Source organism: Panthera pardus, unplaced genomic scaffold (assembly GCF_024362965.1).
Source record: "Panthera pardus isolate Hobbes unplaced genomic scaffold, ASM2436296v1 HiC_scaffold_22, whole genome shotgun sequence".
Classification (NCBI taxonomy): domain Eukaryota; kingdom Metazoa; phylum Chordata; class Mammalia; order Carnivora; family Felidae; genus Panthera; species Panthera pardus.
Window position 1 is genome coordinate 44,208,801 of NW_026526788.1, and position 17,633 is coordinate 44,226,433.

At 36.4% G+C, this 17,633-nt stretch overlaps 1 protein-coding gene across 2 annotated transcripts in view; it reads right to left on the reverse strand.

The window, feature by feature from the left end:
- Positions 1–17,633, reverse strand: part of WAPL (WAPL cohesin release factor) — a 93,220-nt gene that overhangs the window by 56,153 nt on the left and 19,434 nt on the right. Inside the window, exons 3-4 of one of the 2 annotated variants that reach the window (XM_019444811.2) lie at positions 7,794–8,837; positions 5,335–5,435 (exon numbers count right to left, since the gene is read on the reverse strand). In XM_019444811.2, the coding sequence (XP_019300356.1) occupies positions 5,335–5,435; positions 7,794–8,837 (1,145 nt within the window). Of the gene's footprint in view, positions 1–5,334; positions 5,454–7,793; positions 8,838–17,633 lie in introns of both variants that reach the window. The other variant, XM_019444810.2, reaches the window with a different exon arrangement.

A 17,633-nucleotide genomic window follows, 5' to 3' on the forward strand; every position in this document is an offset into this window, starting at 1 on the left:
ACTGGGAATCAATCTAAATAGAGGATGTGGGTATTCATCATACTGCTTTCACATTTTCTAAATATTTTGACTTTTCATAATAAAAAGTCTAGAGGGAGGAAAATAAAGTAGAATGCTATAAATCAGCAGTTCTCAAAACATGTGCTAGGCATCCACGAAACTCAACCATTTTCACAACAAGATGGTTATTTGCCTTTTTCACTGTCTAGTCATTCATAAGGACAGTGCAAAAACAATAGTAAACAACAGGTAAAGCTGTTGGAATCTTAGCATGAATCTAGATAGGGGCTCCAAACTGTGTAAGCAGTCATATTCTTTACTGCCAGATACTTCGTAGTTTAAAAATAAAATGCAGTTTCATATAAGAAAAAGCCTCTGATGAAGGAGTAAAAATTATTCATTTTATTAAATCACAACTATCAAATACACTAATATTCTGTGCAACAAAAAAAGTATGCATAGGGGCGCCTGGGTGGCTCAGTCGGTTGAGCGGCCGACTTCGGCTCAGGTCATGATCTCGCGGTCTGTGAGTTCGAGCCCCGTGTCGGGCTCTGTGCTGACAGCTCGGAGCCTGGAGCCTGTTTCAGATTCTGTGTCTCCTTCTCTCTCTGACCCTCCCCCATTCATGCTCTGTCTCTCTCTGTCCCAAAAATAAATAAACTTAAAAAAAAAAAAAAAGGAAAAAAAAAAAAGAAGTATGCATAAAACACTCTTGCTGCATACAGGGGCACCCAGGTGGCTCAGTCGGTTAAGTTGGTTAAGTGACTGAATCTTGATTTCAGTTCAGGTCATAATCTCACAGGTTCGTGAGTTTGAGCCCCATTCCACGCTGACAGCGCAGAGCCCACTTGGGATTCTGTCTCTCCCCCGCTCTCTCTGCCCCTCCCCTACTCGTTCTCTCTCTCAAAATAAACTTAAGAAAAAAAAACCCACTTCTGCTACATACAAAGTACAGTGGTTTTGTCGAAGAAGAACATGTAACTGCTCAAGCTGCAAGCTGAACTACTCACATTTTGCCTGGAAAACCATTCTTTTTTAGAGTTGGGGAGGGGCATAAAGTGAGGGAGAGAGAGAATGCCAAGCAGGCTCCACACTCAGTGCAGAGCCCGATAATGGGCTCAATCTCACAATCCTGAGATCATGACCAGAGCCAAAATCAAGAGTTGGACACTTAACCAACTGAGCCACCCAGGCACCTCTGGATCACCATTCTCTATCTGAAAAACTAATTGACAAGCTATGCTTACAGGGCTGTAATACAGACTTGGTATTAGGCACACATTTTCTCAAATATGAACAAAGTGGACCTATCACTGTCATTCACCCTGAAGTATTTTCTGCCAATGAAAACATTTCAACTTTTAAGCAACTAAAATTTTAGGCCTTTTACCTACCACTATGAAACTGATAGCTTCCCAATACTTAAGACTTCTGATGACTTTGGCAGTGATACTGTGATTCTGATACCATATAATGAGATGTGTCACCATTCGAAAGATCTGCACATCAATTAGTGTAACCAGTATTTTCCAAATGACCAATGGATGATGTCACAAAGTATGTACGTGTAAAAATTCCATTCAAAGTGAAGACAAAAAAAAAAGTGAAAGACCGACAGATTTCAATGTAACAATATGAAAGGTTCATTGGCATGCTTTTAAATTCCAAACTGCAACTAATCTTTAAGAAACTCCTATTTGTTGAGTCTTGGTATCTTATGGAAGAACAACATTCACAATTACCTGAAAAGGCTATTAAAAATATTTATCTGTGTGAGGCTGGATTTTCTTCATATATTTCAACCAAAACAGCATTAATGAAATATATTGAATGCAGGGGCTATGAGAATCCAGCTGTCTTTCATTAAGCCAAACTTTAAAAAAGATTTGTAAAAAATGTAAAACAATGTTATTTTTCTCACTTTGAGAAAGTAATTTTCATAAAATGTTATACTAACATGTAATGGGTTGTCATTTTAAGTGAATTATTAATATGTATTTTTGAAATGTTTTCACTTATAATTTGATACTGATCTGCACATATAATCAAAAGGTCTTTAAAAAACAAAAGTTCTTTGTGATTCTCAGTAAATTTTTTAAGATTATAAAGTAATCCTGAGACCAAAGAAGTTGATAACTATTGCTCTGGAATTAACACATGCCATGCACAATTTCATACAAACCAAAGCGGCACCTAAGCATTAATGACTATAGTCTATATATTCCATACAGACTATATCCCACACTGCCCTGGCCCCTGGGCTCTCACCCCAGAGCAAAGCTCTGAAGTTTTAAGTTTGTTGATATTAGCACCGGGGCGCCTGGGTGGCTCAGTCGGTTGAGCGTCCAACTTGGGTTCAGGTCATGATCTTACAGTCTGTGAGTTCGAGCCCCGTGTCGGGCTCTGTGCCGAGAGCTCAGAGCCTGGAGCCTGTTTCGGATTCTGTGTCTCCCTCTCTCTCTGCCCCTCCCCCACTCGTGCTCTGTCTCTTAATGTCTCAAAAATAAAGATAAACATTAAAAAAGATTAAAGAAATAACTCGAGTTCAAAAAAAATTAAATTAAAAAAAATTAGCATCAAGCACTTTTTTTTTTTTCTGGTGAGGGGTTGGTCACATGAAGGGGTACAAAAGTATAGCACAATTACTTTGAAAAGATTCCAAATTAGCTCTTTACAGAGGTAAAAGAATAAAAATAAAATGAGGCCATTAAGACTTGGCTTTACTCATTCTTGGACACCCTCATTCTTGAGCTGCTCAAAAGCAGTTCAATCTGCAAAAGATGTTGACAACTTGCAACTTTCAACAACAAAACAAAGAACAAGTTATATAAGGAATTTTTTATTGAACAGGTAAAGTCAAGCAAATTATTCTGAATACCCATGCTGGACCATATTAAATGACTTACATAATGCATAAGAATGGACACCCCCCACACCCAAAGAATGAAGTTGGACCCTTAACTTACACCATATACAAAAATTAACTCACAATGGATCAAAGACCTAAAACTATAAAATTCTTAGGAGAAAACATAAAGGAAAAGTCATGCATCTGATTTGGCAATGACATTCTGGCAGCAAAAGAAAAAGCAAATTGGGACTTTACTGAAATTAAAAACTTGTGCATCAAAGCATACTATCAAGAGAATGAAGGGACAAGTCACAGAATGAAGGATCTATGTGCAAATTATTTATCTGAGATTAATATCTAGACTACATAAAGAACTATTAACAACAACAACAAAAAAAACTCAATTCAAACATGCACAAAGGAGCATCTGGGTGGCTCAGTCATTTAAGCACCCAACTCTTGTTTTCAGCTCAGGTCATGATCTCACGGTTCATGAGTTCTGATGTGTCACTGCAGAGCCTGCTTGGAAGTCTCTCTCCCTCTCTCTCTCTGCCCCTACCCTACATGCTCCCTTTCTCTCTCTCTCTCTCTCAGAATAAATAAACTTAAAAAAATTTTTTAATTAAAAAAAAATTTAAGGAAAAAAATCAGGGGTGAGAGGCATTAAGGAGGATACTTGGGATGAGCACTGGGTATTATTATATGTAAGTGACGAATCACTAAATTCTATTCCTGAAATTATTACTGCACTGTATGTTAACTAATTTGGACTTAAATTTAAAAAAATGTTAGGGGCTCCTGGGTGGCTCAGTCGGTTAAGCGTCTGACTTCAGCTCAGGTCATTATCTCACACTCCGTGAGTTTGAGCCCCACGTCAGGCTCTGTGCAGACAGCTCAGAGCCTGGAGCCTGCTTCAGATTGTGTCTCCCCCTCTCTCTGCTCCTCCCCTGCTCATGCTCTGTCTCTGTCTCAAAAATAAATAAAAACGTTAAAAAATGTTAATGAACAATTTTGTAAGATTAAAAAAAAAATCAAACATGTACAAAGGACTTGAAAAGATATTTCTCCAAAAAAGATATACAAATGACCACTCAGTACCACAAAAAGATGCTCAACATCACTAGTCAGGGAAATGCAAATCAAACCATTAGATATCATTTCTCACCCATTAGAATAGCTATTATAAAAAAAAGAAAGAAAGAAAAAATAGCTATTATCAGAAAAAAGGGGGGAGCACATGGGTGGCTCAGGTGGTTGGGCATCTGACTCTTGATTTCAGCTCAGGTCTTGATCTCAGGGTGTGAGTTCAAGCCCCGCATTGGGCTCTGCGCTGGGCGTGAAGCCTACTTCAAAACAAAACGAAACAACACAACACAACCCAGAAAATAAGTGTTGGTGAAGACATGGAGGAAATGGAACCCTCTGCTGGTGGGAATGTAAAGTGGTTTAGTCAAGGTATAAAACAGTGAGCTAAACACACACCTACTCACTCAAAAATTCTACTCCTATTTATCCAAAAGTATTGAAAGCAGGGACTCAAAATGGCCAAAAGGTGAAAACAACCCTAGTGTCCACCAACAGATGAATAAACAAGATGTGATAAATACGAAATGTTCCTCTAAGAGAAAGAAGACAGGGAAAGAGGGAGAAGGCCATGTGACGGAGACAGACAATGGAGTTACGCAGCATAAGCCAAGAAACACCTGGAGCCACCAGAAGCTGGAAGAGGCAAGGACAAATAACCCCCTTAGTGTCTTTTAGAAAGCAAGACCCTCCCAACATCTTAATTTTGGATTTCTAGCATGCAGAACTGTGACAGAATAAACATGTTTTAAGCCAGCCAGTTTATGGACAACAGTAACCTTCAATATATTTATATCACATAATAGAGGAGTTGTACCAGTGGATGGCAGAGTCTGGTCTTCTCTTCAATAAAATACCCTTGAAAAACAACAACAAATGTAGTATATACATACAATGGAATGTTCTTCCACCATAAAAAAAGGACTGAAATTCTGATATGTGCTACAATATGGGTGGACCCTAACAACATTATGCTTAGTGAAATAAGCCAGACACAGATAAGGTAAGAATTGTAAGATTCCACTTACACGAGATAACTAGAATAGGCAAATTCATACAGACAAAAAGTAGAATAGTGTTTACCACAGGCTGGGAGGACAAAGGGGGAGTTATTGTTTAATGGGTAGAGTTTTTGCTATGATGAAATGTTTTGGATATAGATAACGGGATGGTTACAAAACACTGTGAATGTATTTAACGTTACTGAATTGTACATATAATAAAAATTATGCTAAGTATATATTTTACCACACTTCAAAAAAATGCTTACAATTTTTTTTAAAAATTGACTTACATTCTTTGAACCCAAAATTTGTTAGTAATTTTCAGATTAAAAACTCCAGAACTGAGTCCTCCAATAATATATAAATAATACAAATCACTGATAATGCTTTACTTACCCGTTTGGGACCACTAAAAATCTTTCTGGTGTTTTCTTTTGATTTATCTCCTTGTTTATTTGGGGGCTTCTTCACACTTTCAGGCACACCAGGCAAATCCTCTGTAAAATCCAAGTTTTCTGAAATGGTAATCAAAACTAGCTAGCTTTCCAATATTTCAAATTATCTCCCAAACAACCTATGAACATTTGGGGAGTGGCATTTTGCAGGGTAAAAGAATACAGGAATAAAAAGCACCATTCAGTTGACAAAATATCCCTAACGATATTAAGTCTCATTTTGCCATTCTCACCCTCCTGGCCTGCGACCCCAACTTTAGAAGAAAATCAGAAACCAAGTTAGTATGTATGTGCTTCAGTTTTATTTTCTGTAAATGGCAAAACTGATTCTTTTCTAAAATAACTGCTGGGTATCTACGGACACTGACATTGGGCAGTCTAGTTTAAATATACACACAGTTATCTACCTTTAACATTTTTCTAGAGCTTAAGTATACTGAATCATGCTGGCCTTCAAAGAATGTCTGCTTGCACCTACAAAAGTCACATTAAAAAAAAAAAAAAGACAGCTATTTTTGGCAAAAGATATAAAATGACCTAGTACAATGTAGCTCAATGATTTGTGGGTCTTCATACAAAAATAACCAAATAATTAGATAAATTCCTAAGCAGTTAAAATTTCTTCTAGCCTAAACAAAAAAGTAAAATAGGAAGACTTTTCACTATCACTAGCCCAACCATTAAAAATGTTCGCTATTTCATGGGGCACCTGGGTGGCTCAGTCAGGTAAGTATCCGACTTCGGCTCAGGACACGCTCTCAACCGTTTATAAGTTCGAGCCCCGCATTGGGTTCTGTGCTGGCAGCTCAGAGCCTGGCGTCTGCTTCAGATTCTGTGTCCCCCTCTCTCTGCCCCTTCCCTGCTCATGCTCTGTCTTTCTCTTCCAAAAATAAACAAACATTAAAAAAATTTTTTCAAAATGTTTGCTATTTCATACATCAGTTGAAGACCCTGGATGTATCAAATGGTCTCTAATTTTTTAATTTTATTTGGTAGCAATATGAAAGAAGTTTTTGAAAGGGAGCCTGATGATCTCACATTTCAAAGCTTAAAAAGTTACATTACCCCAAAATGTAAATTTCAGCCAGAGATTTTTCAATTGCTGATCAAAATAACTTGCTACCAAAGTTAGAAGAAAGAGCTAAGTAAATTGCAGGAAGAAAGGAGCTCAGGTTTTGTGCATGATTACTTATCATCCTCCTGACAAAGCAACCCTAAGCTGTCTGCCCAGTCATCTCATGTGACTAGCAAGGATGCTGCAAACTTCAATTCTCCAGAAGAGATTCAAGACAACACTGGCTGAATTGATAACCCCCTTATTTATTTATTAATTTTTACAGTTAGAGGAGTAAGGAGTGAGCCCTTAGGGACTATTCTTATATGCCTCTAGTTTTGAAGAGTGACTCTAATCTAACAAAACTATTTTTAGGCCAAATAAAGCAAAATAGTAGGTAGTCTCAAGTATGACTTATAATGTACACAAGAATCTATATGTAAGAATACTATTAGAATTCTAACTCACCATAATGACACTTCTTATATGACTTAACAAGACAAAAACGTTATTTAACAAGTAAAGCGATACAGAGAAACTATGTATTTGGTTAAATATATATAAATATAGCCCCTGGATCCCAGAGGCTTTTGCTTACTCTTCCTCACTCAACAATCAATCCACTTCACTAAGCCCTTGTCAGGTAGTGACTTAATTATAGCGAAGCTAACCTACTTGTGTTGGTCTCTCACAGTAGTAACTATCAACTCCTTGAGAGCCTCCAGTCATTACTGGCCCTACTATCTTAAGAGACAAATTAAATTTCACTGGTAAGAGTGAATAAATACTTAACTAGCACTTTTCAATTTTATTAAATCAACTCAAGAGGATGATTTTTAAGATTAACATTTACTTTCTAACTTTAAACTTAAGATTTCTTGACAATGTTTTAAAACATTAGTTTACTTTTGAGCCAACTACAAATGCTTTTAATCAATTTTAATTTTCTAATATTTCCCTCATTACAAACCATCTATTATCTATGTAGTTCTAAATGTCCAAAATCTACCAAGTCCCCAACTGCATTTGGATTTTCAAAGTTGAAACATCAAGATGTCTAATATCCCTGTACACACACACACACACTAAAATTCTCAAGTGCTAAAGGCAGAATTAAAACACAAATATTAAAAAACCCAATCTATAAATTGATCCTTACAATGTGGAACTTGATTATGAACATTTAAAACACTGTACCTCTGGATAAGGTACAATCTGTGGTTCTAAATAATACTTCTATTAAAATTAAACATAACAAGTTAAAATTAAGTACCTAAGCAGAAACTCAGTAGCTGTTGACTTAAACTTAAAATGCATTTACTTGTAATAATTTTTTTAAGTCTTACCTGCATTATTAGTACTAGACTGACTGTCCTGGGAATTATCACTGTTTTCAGGAGGAGGCTGCAAGGAGGGTGATGGAGCTGTTTTAGTTCTTTTTTTGCTTGTCTTTCTTTCCACTTGACAGTCATCTTCATCATCATCTTCACTTTCACTGAGATCATCAAAGCCAAAATACTTAATTTTGTAATTAGAACTCCCAGAACCTCCTTCATCACCTCCTGTCTCATCATGATCTTCAAAACCAAAAAATTCAAGTTTAACATCCTTTTTGGATTTAGTATTACTAGGTCGAAATCTAGTAGTGGTCTTAGAAGTCGCAATATCTGCCTTTTTTCTTAGACGGCCAGCTTCTCCCAAATCTGCAGGGGTTGATGCAGTGAACTCATCCATGCTACGTTCCATAGTATCCTGTATGGTAACATTACAAACTGACAAGCAAGATGGATGTAAAACAGTGTAATCTCTAGTCCGTCCAACCGTCCCTCTAAAACTGGTCCCAGAACTTACACTGCCTTTCTTTGCCTGATTCAGGCCATCTTTACTTGATTCACTGTTTGCTTTGGCTAAGGCCTGACTGGTGCCGTCCATTAGCTTATCAAAACTTGATGCTCCTTGTGAGGATTTTGCTTTATTCGCCCTACAGTACGTCCTACAGTTGCTTGGCCTAAGAACACTTTGCACGATGTCTTCTTCAATGGCTTCATTTAGATTTTCCAACCGGTTTTTAAAATCTTCATCCTTCATCTCCAAAAGAGGATCACTATCCAAACCTAAAATACAATCTTCTGATCTGATATCTTCAAAATCATTATCCCATTCATACAAACCAGTTCTTACAGATCCCTTGATGGAAGATATTTCTGATGGAGATTCTGACCTTTTTCCAAGTTGGGAGTTCCAAGTATCATTTGTTTCCTTGATTTCATCAGCTTTGTATCCAGAAGCTACTGTTGTTTCTGCATTGGATTTCTTAGTACTGTCTTCAGCATTTTTGTAAATATGGTGACTATTCTTTTCATATTCTTCACTAAAATTCTCCACTTTATCTATAAAAATTAAAAATAAGTCAAGGATAAAAATTTAAGTGACATCAATGTAAAATTTAACAAATAATGATATCTGGCTAAGAGCACAGAATCAGTCTTGAAATAACTGCAATAAGGTTAAACTGTAAAGAAATTAATGAATGTTTACATATTTGACATTTCCCCTTCCACCTTTTAGTGACCTCTCCCTAGTCATTCAAGTCCCTTAAAATCGTTATCCTTAATTCAAGAGATTTCAACAGCGTTAAGCAACTAGATCAATTCAGAATTAAAGGACTCAGCAAACCTTCTTGGAGATTATTATGGGTTTTTCAAATAAAAATGCTTGAACTAAAATTTATTTAGTAGAATCTAAACAGTGTAACACAATAAATGAAAACATTCCAGCAGTTTATTTCTCTGGTGTAGGGCTGCCCATAAGGTATGCCAGCTCTGTCTAGAAACCCATCTCAGGGTCAGGTTTCTTTCTCTAATTCTGTTTCCATTCTTTCTCCTAACCCTAAAAGCCATATAACTTCAAAGATTTTTTTTCTTAACAGCTGCTCTGGTGCCTAAGTGACTACAGTGGCTATCTATGCATATCCGCAAGTAGTAAATCTTACAGTTACTATTCATTTTGTACTTGGGCAATTCATTTTTACTATCTTTAATTTCTATCATCATAAACATTTTTTGTTAGCCTTTCTAAACAAGATGAAAATATGACTCAAACTGGTATTATGATTAATTCTCCCAGAACTTAGCAGTAGAAAAACAATGGCAAAATGTTTATGCCAAACTTAACTGTTTATACTTAAAAAGTGCACTTACATTTAAGAAAAGCCAAATTACAGATCCCAATTAACAAACCATCAAATATAGGCAAAGGGATGATTACATGAATTCAATGCACAATTTTTAATACTACCCAATGGCTTTAAATCTAATTTAACTTGTTAGATTAATATTTACTTACCTTTAGAAGGGACCTAATACCTGTTTTAGTCTTAGATATTTTCCAGCAGAAAGAAAGGAACTATAGCTTTCATAATCTCAGAAGTACCAATCACTAAGCCTAAGATACTGAAAAGTTGAAAATTAAAAGGTGACTCTGACATCTGAGTCAAGCAAAGTCAAGTCTAAATCAAACCAGAAGAAATACCACCACAGCTTTTACTAACAAGTGAAAAGAGTAGGGTAGCTGAGTCTGGAGACTTACGATGCCCTGGTTAAACGAGCTCTTCAGAGCTCAGGCAAGACCCCTAACTTCAGGAGTTTTCCTGAGGGCTTTAATTTCCTCATCTGTTCAGAAGGGAAGTCACTGACCTAGGCTACTTTACAGCCTTACCGAAGGAATTATTTCCTAATGAATACATTATGGGAGTGCTTAGTATGTTTAGCTTCACAAAGGTCTGTGAGATGTCATTAAATGTATTATCACATCACTTTTGCCACTGCATAGCACTCTACCATCTTAATGCCAAATTTTATGTAGGCTGTTTCTAATTGTTTTATGTAATAAATATCTTTCTGACTAAAAAACAAAGAACAGCATTTACATGAACAATAAATGTCAGTATCCCTATTTGTAAAAACTAATACTTCAGGAAGCACCTGGGTGGCTCAGTCAGTTAAGCATACGACTTTGGCTCGGGTCATGATCTCACAGTTTCTAAGTTCAAGTCCCACATCAGGCTCTGTACTGACAGCACAGAACCTGCTTCCGAGCCTCTGTCTCCCTCTCTCTCTCTGCCCCTCCCTCCCCCAAAATAAACAAACATTAAAACAAATAAAATATAACAAATTAAAAAAAAAAGAAACAAAGAAAACTACTACTTCAGGGCACCTGGGTGGTTCAGTCAGTTAAGGTTAAGCATCCAACTTCGGCTCAGGTCATGATCTCGAGTTTGAGCCCTATGTTGGTCTCTGTGCTGACAGCTCAGAGCCTGGAGCCTGCTTCTGTGTCTCCCTCTCTCTCTGCCCCTCCTCTGCTCATGCTCTGTCTCTCTCTCAAAAATAAGCAAAACATTAAAAATTAAAAAAGAAACTACTTCAAGTTTCACTTTTATTACTCCCATTTCTCCTAAAATCAGAGAAAATACATGTTGTCATGTTGTGTTACTATTCTTATAAATAAGCCATCTTTCCTATGTCTAACTTTGTTGTGTGCTTATTATATAAATCTACTTTAAGTACAAAGTAATAAAGAGCCCTACAGAAAATATTCTCATTAAAAGTTGTAACTAAAAGTTACATTAGCAAGTATAATCAACTCATCTATTCAATTGTATAGCAAAAACAACCCTACAGATGAATTATTAAAATACATTACCTATTTTTAAATTTCTAAACATACATTACCAACAGAGTTCTGCATAATAAATGCTGTCCAAGTTCTCCACAAGAGTATTCTAATATATAAAATAAACACCTTCCCTTCATCATTTAGCTCTGCAACAAGTATTTACAACTATATCTTTAGAAGAGAGAGCAAGGCTATCTTATCCTAAAATGCAGAACAATTACTTTCAACTGCTTTCCTCCCTCAAATATCCCAGCTTCTCTGTCACATAAACTCATTTGGTATCTTAAAACATCAAGTGTTAAAAAAAAAAAAAAAAAGTAAATAAATATCAGTTATTTTCTTCCAGAGAAGCTATGCATTACTGTTTTAATCTAAATTGACTATATAAACAGAAACATGTTCCTAGCTAAGACAGGTTTAGGAGTTCAATGAACGTGTGCCAATTCTGCCACTTTCTGGCTAAAACAAAGCCTTAAGAAGTTCAGGCTATTTCTTCAGCAAAAAATTAACAAAATATTTCTGAAGGGCAGGTTGAACAGATAAGTATATTTTACAAGTTATACAACATCACATAGATGCAAATTAACATAGCTATTACCACTCTGCCATAATACAGGACGTATTTTTAATAATCTTTTAGCAAGATTTTTCTTAGTGGGCTCTAACCTGTAAGTTCATCAATTCTCCTTTATGCGCCCTGTGTCTACCAGCTTCACGCAAGGAATCCAAAACTACATTCTAAGTCCTACTGTTCCTCAAGCTAAGTGTGAAGACTGGATGTATAGAAAGTTCTTAATTTAAAACTTAGCCCAGCACTATCCGCTATCAGATACTTAATAAATGTCTCTTAACATCACTTGATTTTAACATTTTCTTATTTAAGTAATCTCTACACCCACCATGGGGCTCGAACTCACAAACCCAAGATCAAAAGTTGTACACTCTTCTGACTAAGCCAGCCAGGTGCCCCAACATCACTAGATTCTAGCATCACTAGTTACTCAATCTTTAGTACGTTAGCTAACATATAAAGGAGGGAATTTATCGTAATGAAGGAAACACATGACAAGCATGATGTTAAACAACATAGCTAAGCCAGTAACTAGATGTGCAAAAGTTTGGCAAGCCGTATTATCTCTCTAGGCCTCATACTGCTTATCTAAAACACAGAAAGCAATGGCACATAAAAGATTAATTAAATGCCCACTATTCCCTTGAGGATTCTTAATTTGAAAGGAAATGGATGATTCCCTTAGCAACAGAAACACAAACATTATCAGTCATTAAAATACTAGGAGTATACATAGTTTTGTAAAGAAAAATAAATAGGTGGGGTAACAAGTCTTCTGTGAATGAAGGATACTCCTTGAAGTATTTAAAAAATTGGTAAGTTTGATCAGAGATTTATGAATGGGTTTCACAGTTTCTTCACATTTTGTGAAACTGTATGAAAATGTGCACACATGTCTCAGGGAGAGTATGCATAGTTTCAGCAAATTTTCAAACTAAAAAATATTTTTACTGGCTTAAAAGAGAGAAGGAGCAAAATATATGCAGGACATCAGTGTATATTGATTGTGGAATTTCAAATCTCTATGGGAAAGATGGATTATTCAATAAAGGTACTGGAATATCTCAGGGAAATAAAGTTGGATTTTTACCTCAAGTATTACAATATATCCTGGATTAATCAAAGACTTAAATACAGAAAATGAAACTATACATACATTATAAAAGAGAATTTTAAAAAATACATTACACTGGAATGGGGAAATTCTCAGATACAAAGCCCATAATCCATATTAATTTACACAAAATCTAAAATTTGAGCATGTTAAAGTTAAAAGAAACAATAAAATGTGAAAAACCTAACTGCAACTAGTATTACCAAAAAAGAGGTAAATTTCCTTCACTTAACAAGAGTTCTTACCTATCCAGATGCATTAGAGACGTACATATGGGGGTAAATGCAAAGTTTTTAGAATACAGGAGTGTATCTTTAGGACCTCAGGCGGGTTAAGTTTTTTTAAACCAGATACAAAAAGCACTAACCATAAAGGAAAAGAAAGAAATTTCACCAAAATTAAATCTGTCCATAAAACAATACTATTTAAGAACTACCAAACTAGAGTGGAGGGTATTGAGACTATATAAAGAATGCATATAACTAATAAAAAGATGCCTAATTAAAACATGATCAAGAGACTTGACAACTCACTCAAAGAGAAAGGATATTCAATAAACATATAAAATACATTAAAAGATGCTTAATTCATTAGCAAATTAAAACCATAATAAGATACCACAACACAACCATCAAAAGAGCTAAAATTCACAATATCAAGTATTGTGGGGAAGGTAAAGCAGCTTCAACTGGTGGTAGAGGAAACTGAACTTTGGCATTATCTATAAAAACTAAACATAACACTTAGGACACAACAATTTCATTTCAAAGTACTTACCAAATAGATACTCGTGCAAACATACACCAAAAGATGTATTCAGCTGAACCATATGAAATCTCTGTTTTAAAAATAATCAACTAATAGCAATTCCACATGGTTCAGCATAACAGAACTATGCCCATAGCAACATCATTCTAAAACAATGAGATCTAAATATTCATTAACAGGACAGTCAATAAAGTGGTCTGCTCATTCAAAGAAATTCTACAGAGTAGTAAAAGCCAAACTACATTTCTAGGGCAACTGGGTGGCTCAGTTAGTTAACCCTCTGACTCTTGATTTCAGCTCAGGTCATGATCTCAGGGTTTGTGAGATCGAGCCCTGCATCAGGCTCTGTGCTGACAACACAGAGCCTGCATGGGATTCTCTCTCTCTCTCTCTCTCTGCCCCTCCCCAGCTTGTGCACACAAGCTCTCTCTCAAAATAAATGTTTTCAAAAATGTACATGTCAGGGGCGCCTGGGTGGCGCAGTCGGTTAAGCGTCCGACTTCAGCCAGGTCACGATCTCGCGGTCCGTGAGTTCGAGCCCCGCGTCAGGCTCTGGGCTGATGGCTCGGAGCCTGGAGCCTGTTTCCGATTCTGTGTCTCCCTCTCTCTCTGCCCCTCCCCCGTTCATGCTCTGTCTCTCTCTGTCCCAAAAATAAATAAAAAATGTTGAAAAAAAAAATTTAAAAAAAAAAAATGTACATGTCAAAGAAATAGACTTACCCTTGAAGCAAGCAGTTTTATTTACACGCATTTACTCTAAAATGAGTATGAAATTAACATAAGTGAAACTCACAACTTTGTTTCCTGGTTTTTGCTTTCATACACAATATGAACACCTACCAATAAAGAACAACTTAAAGTATCATACAGCCACATATCTAAATACTATGTAGCTATTTAAAAAGAATGAGGCAGATCTGTGTTATGTAGAGATAAGGTCATTGTTAAGGATGGGATGAGGGACAAGACTTTCCTATCTCTTGAATTGCCTACAGTCTGAGAATAGTCTGTTCATACGCTTAAAACATAATAAAAACTGCCAAAGATACATATTAAGTACCTTAAAGAGTAACAATGGTACTGCAGTTATCTTTTTTGGAATCCTTATCTTTTAAAGAATTCTATCTATGTATGAAATACAATGTCTGGAATTTGCTTCAAAATAAGGGAGACTTTAAAAAGGAGAGTAGACAGGAGCGCACGAGTGGCTCGGCAGTTAAGCATCCAACTTTGGCTCAAGTCACGGTCTTTGGTTCATGAGTTCGAGTCCCTCATTAGGCTCTGCTGACAACTCAGAGGCTGGAGCCTGCTTCAGATTCTGTGTCTCCCTCTCTCTCTGGCCCTCCCCTCCTGGCACTCTGTCTCTCTCAAAAATAAACAAACATTAAAAAAAAAAAAGTATATAAGAATAAAAATGAAACAAGACTGACCATGAATTAATGTTTACTGAAGCTAGATACATACAGATATACACATGTAACTGTATGCTAGTATGTATATGCATACTAACAACATATATACTTCTTTCACCCTTGTAAGAAAGTGAATATATTTCCTTTCACTTTCACCAAAGCCATCAACACAGATGAGGAAAAACAGGCCCAGCGAGGCTCATGACATGAACAGTTACCAATTAAACAAATGGCCAAAACACCCCATAAAAAGATCCACCCTGAGTTCTATTACATTTTACTACCTTTGGTAGCAGCTAAAAATTGAAATACTAAAGCAGATAAACCATCATAATCCACATTAATAGAAGAGATCCAGATAAAGAACTTAAACATCTAATGTTTTGGACAAATGTGTATCACATGATTTGCTGAAGGTTAAATTTAAACAAAACCTTTGACTTTTGACAAAGACGACTGCACAGACAGATAAAGAGGCTTTGGAGACGATTACTGACTAAATACAGGTGAGGTAACTAGAAAAGTTAATTTGGGCAGTAAGGGGTACCTCCATCATATGCAAGCTGCCTTTAAATATCAGAGTGGTTGTCATGAGAAGAGAGAACAAACATATTCAATGTGTAAAGATCATTCAATTCATTGAAACTATAAGGACTAATGAGCAAAAATACTAAAGATCAATTAGAACTGTCCAACAAAGGAATACCTAGGGAAGAAGAAAGTGTACTCCCTTGCCATAAAAGAAGTATTTGATAAAATGGGACTTGATTAAAATCAGTTCTGCTCTGCAGAAGACACTGTTAAAACAATGCAAAGACAAGCCACAGACTCAAGAGAAAATGTCTGCAATAAATATACTTGATAAAAGACCTTTATATAAAATATATAAAGAACTCTTTAAAGTTCAATGAGAAAATAAACAATCCAATTAAAAATGAGCAAAAAAATGTGAACAGGCATCAGCCAAGAAACTATACTGACATCAAATAAGCACATGAAAAATGCTCATCATTAGTCATTAGGGAAATGCAAAAAGCTAATAATTTCCTTAATATATTAAAAATTCTTGGGGCGCCTGGGTGGCTTGGTCGGTTAAGCGTCCGACTTCGGCTCAGGTCACGATCTCACGGTCCGTGAGTTCGAGCCCCGCGTCGGGCTCTGTGCCGACAGCTCAGAACCTGGAGCCTGTTTCAAATTCTGTGTCTCCCTCTCTCTGTGACTCTCCCCCGTTCATGCTCTGTCTCTGTCTCAAAAATAAATAAACGTTAAAAAAAAAAAAAATTTTAAAAAAATTCTTGGGTGCCTGAGTGGCTCTCAGTTGGTTAAGTGCCTGACTCTTGATTTCAGCCCAGGTCATGATGCATGACCTCGGTTCATGAGTTCAAGCCCCACATTGGGCCCTGCTTGGGATTCTCTCTCCCCTCTCTCTCTGCCTCTACCACGCTCATGCGCTCTCTCTCAAAGTAAACTTAAAAATTTTTCTTTAATTAAAATAAATTCGTACACATTAGTAAGTCCAACATCTCACACACACAAAAAAGTTGGAGACATAGACAATTTATAGAAAAAGAAACAGAAATGAATAACTTATGAAAAGATACTTTATTTCATACACAATTAAAAATCAAAGTACAAAAAAGGGGCACATGGGTGGTTCAGTCAGTTGACCATCTGACTTCAGCTCAGGTCATGATCTCCCAGTTCATGAGTTCCAGCCCCACATTGGGCTCTCTGTCAGGTTGTCAGTGCAGAGCCCACCTCTGGATTCTCTGTCCCCGACCCCCCCCCCCCAGCTCCTTCCCTGCCTGCACTCCCCCCCAAAATATATATATATATACACATAAATAATCAAAGTACAAAAAAAAAAAAAATCAAACTAGAGGGGTGCCTGTTTGGCTCAGTCAGTGGAGCATACAACTCAATCTCAGGGTTGTAAGTTCGAACCCCACATTGGATGTATGGATTACTTAAAAATAAAAAATAATAAATTTTTAAAAATCAAAAACTAAAAAAGTACCCAATGTTATATGTTCATTATTTCTCAATAAAGCTGGGGGGGGGGGGGGGGACGAAATAAAACCAGGCTGAACTATACCTATACTTACTTAGCCCTCAGTATGTGCCTGGTACTGTTATAAATACTTTCTGCATCTTAATTCATTTGATTTCACAGTAACTTTTTGTGGTAGGTACTACTACCAGTTCATATGCTTTTATCACAATTTCAACACCCAGAAAGCTCTGAAAACTAAATTTTTTCATAATACATTCTGAAGCAAAACCTGACCTCACCTAAGTGAGGCTATTTAGAGTATCCTACTTAGAAATGTATTTTCTTTTTCTGAACAAACACTGATTAGAATGCTGTCTCAGACTCTGATGGGGTATTGATGTAAAATATACACACTTTCTATTTTCCAAATTAATCCTGAATTCCAAGACAAATCTGGTCCCAAAGGTTTCAGATAAAGAAATGTGAACCTGCATCCCATTCTGCAGATAAAGGATAAGAGACATAAGTTACTGTCTGACAGTCACACAGTTATTAAGTGGTATCTGAAAAATAAAGCAACTTAAAAAGAAAACAAAAATACCGGAAGCAACCCAAAAGTCTCACATCAACAGAAACCATTTAAGGAATTTATAG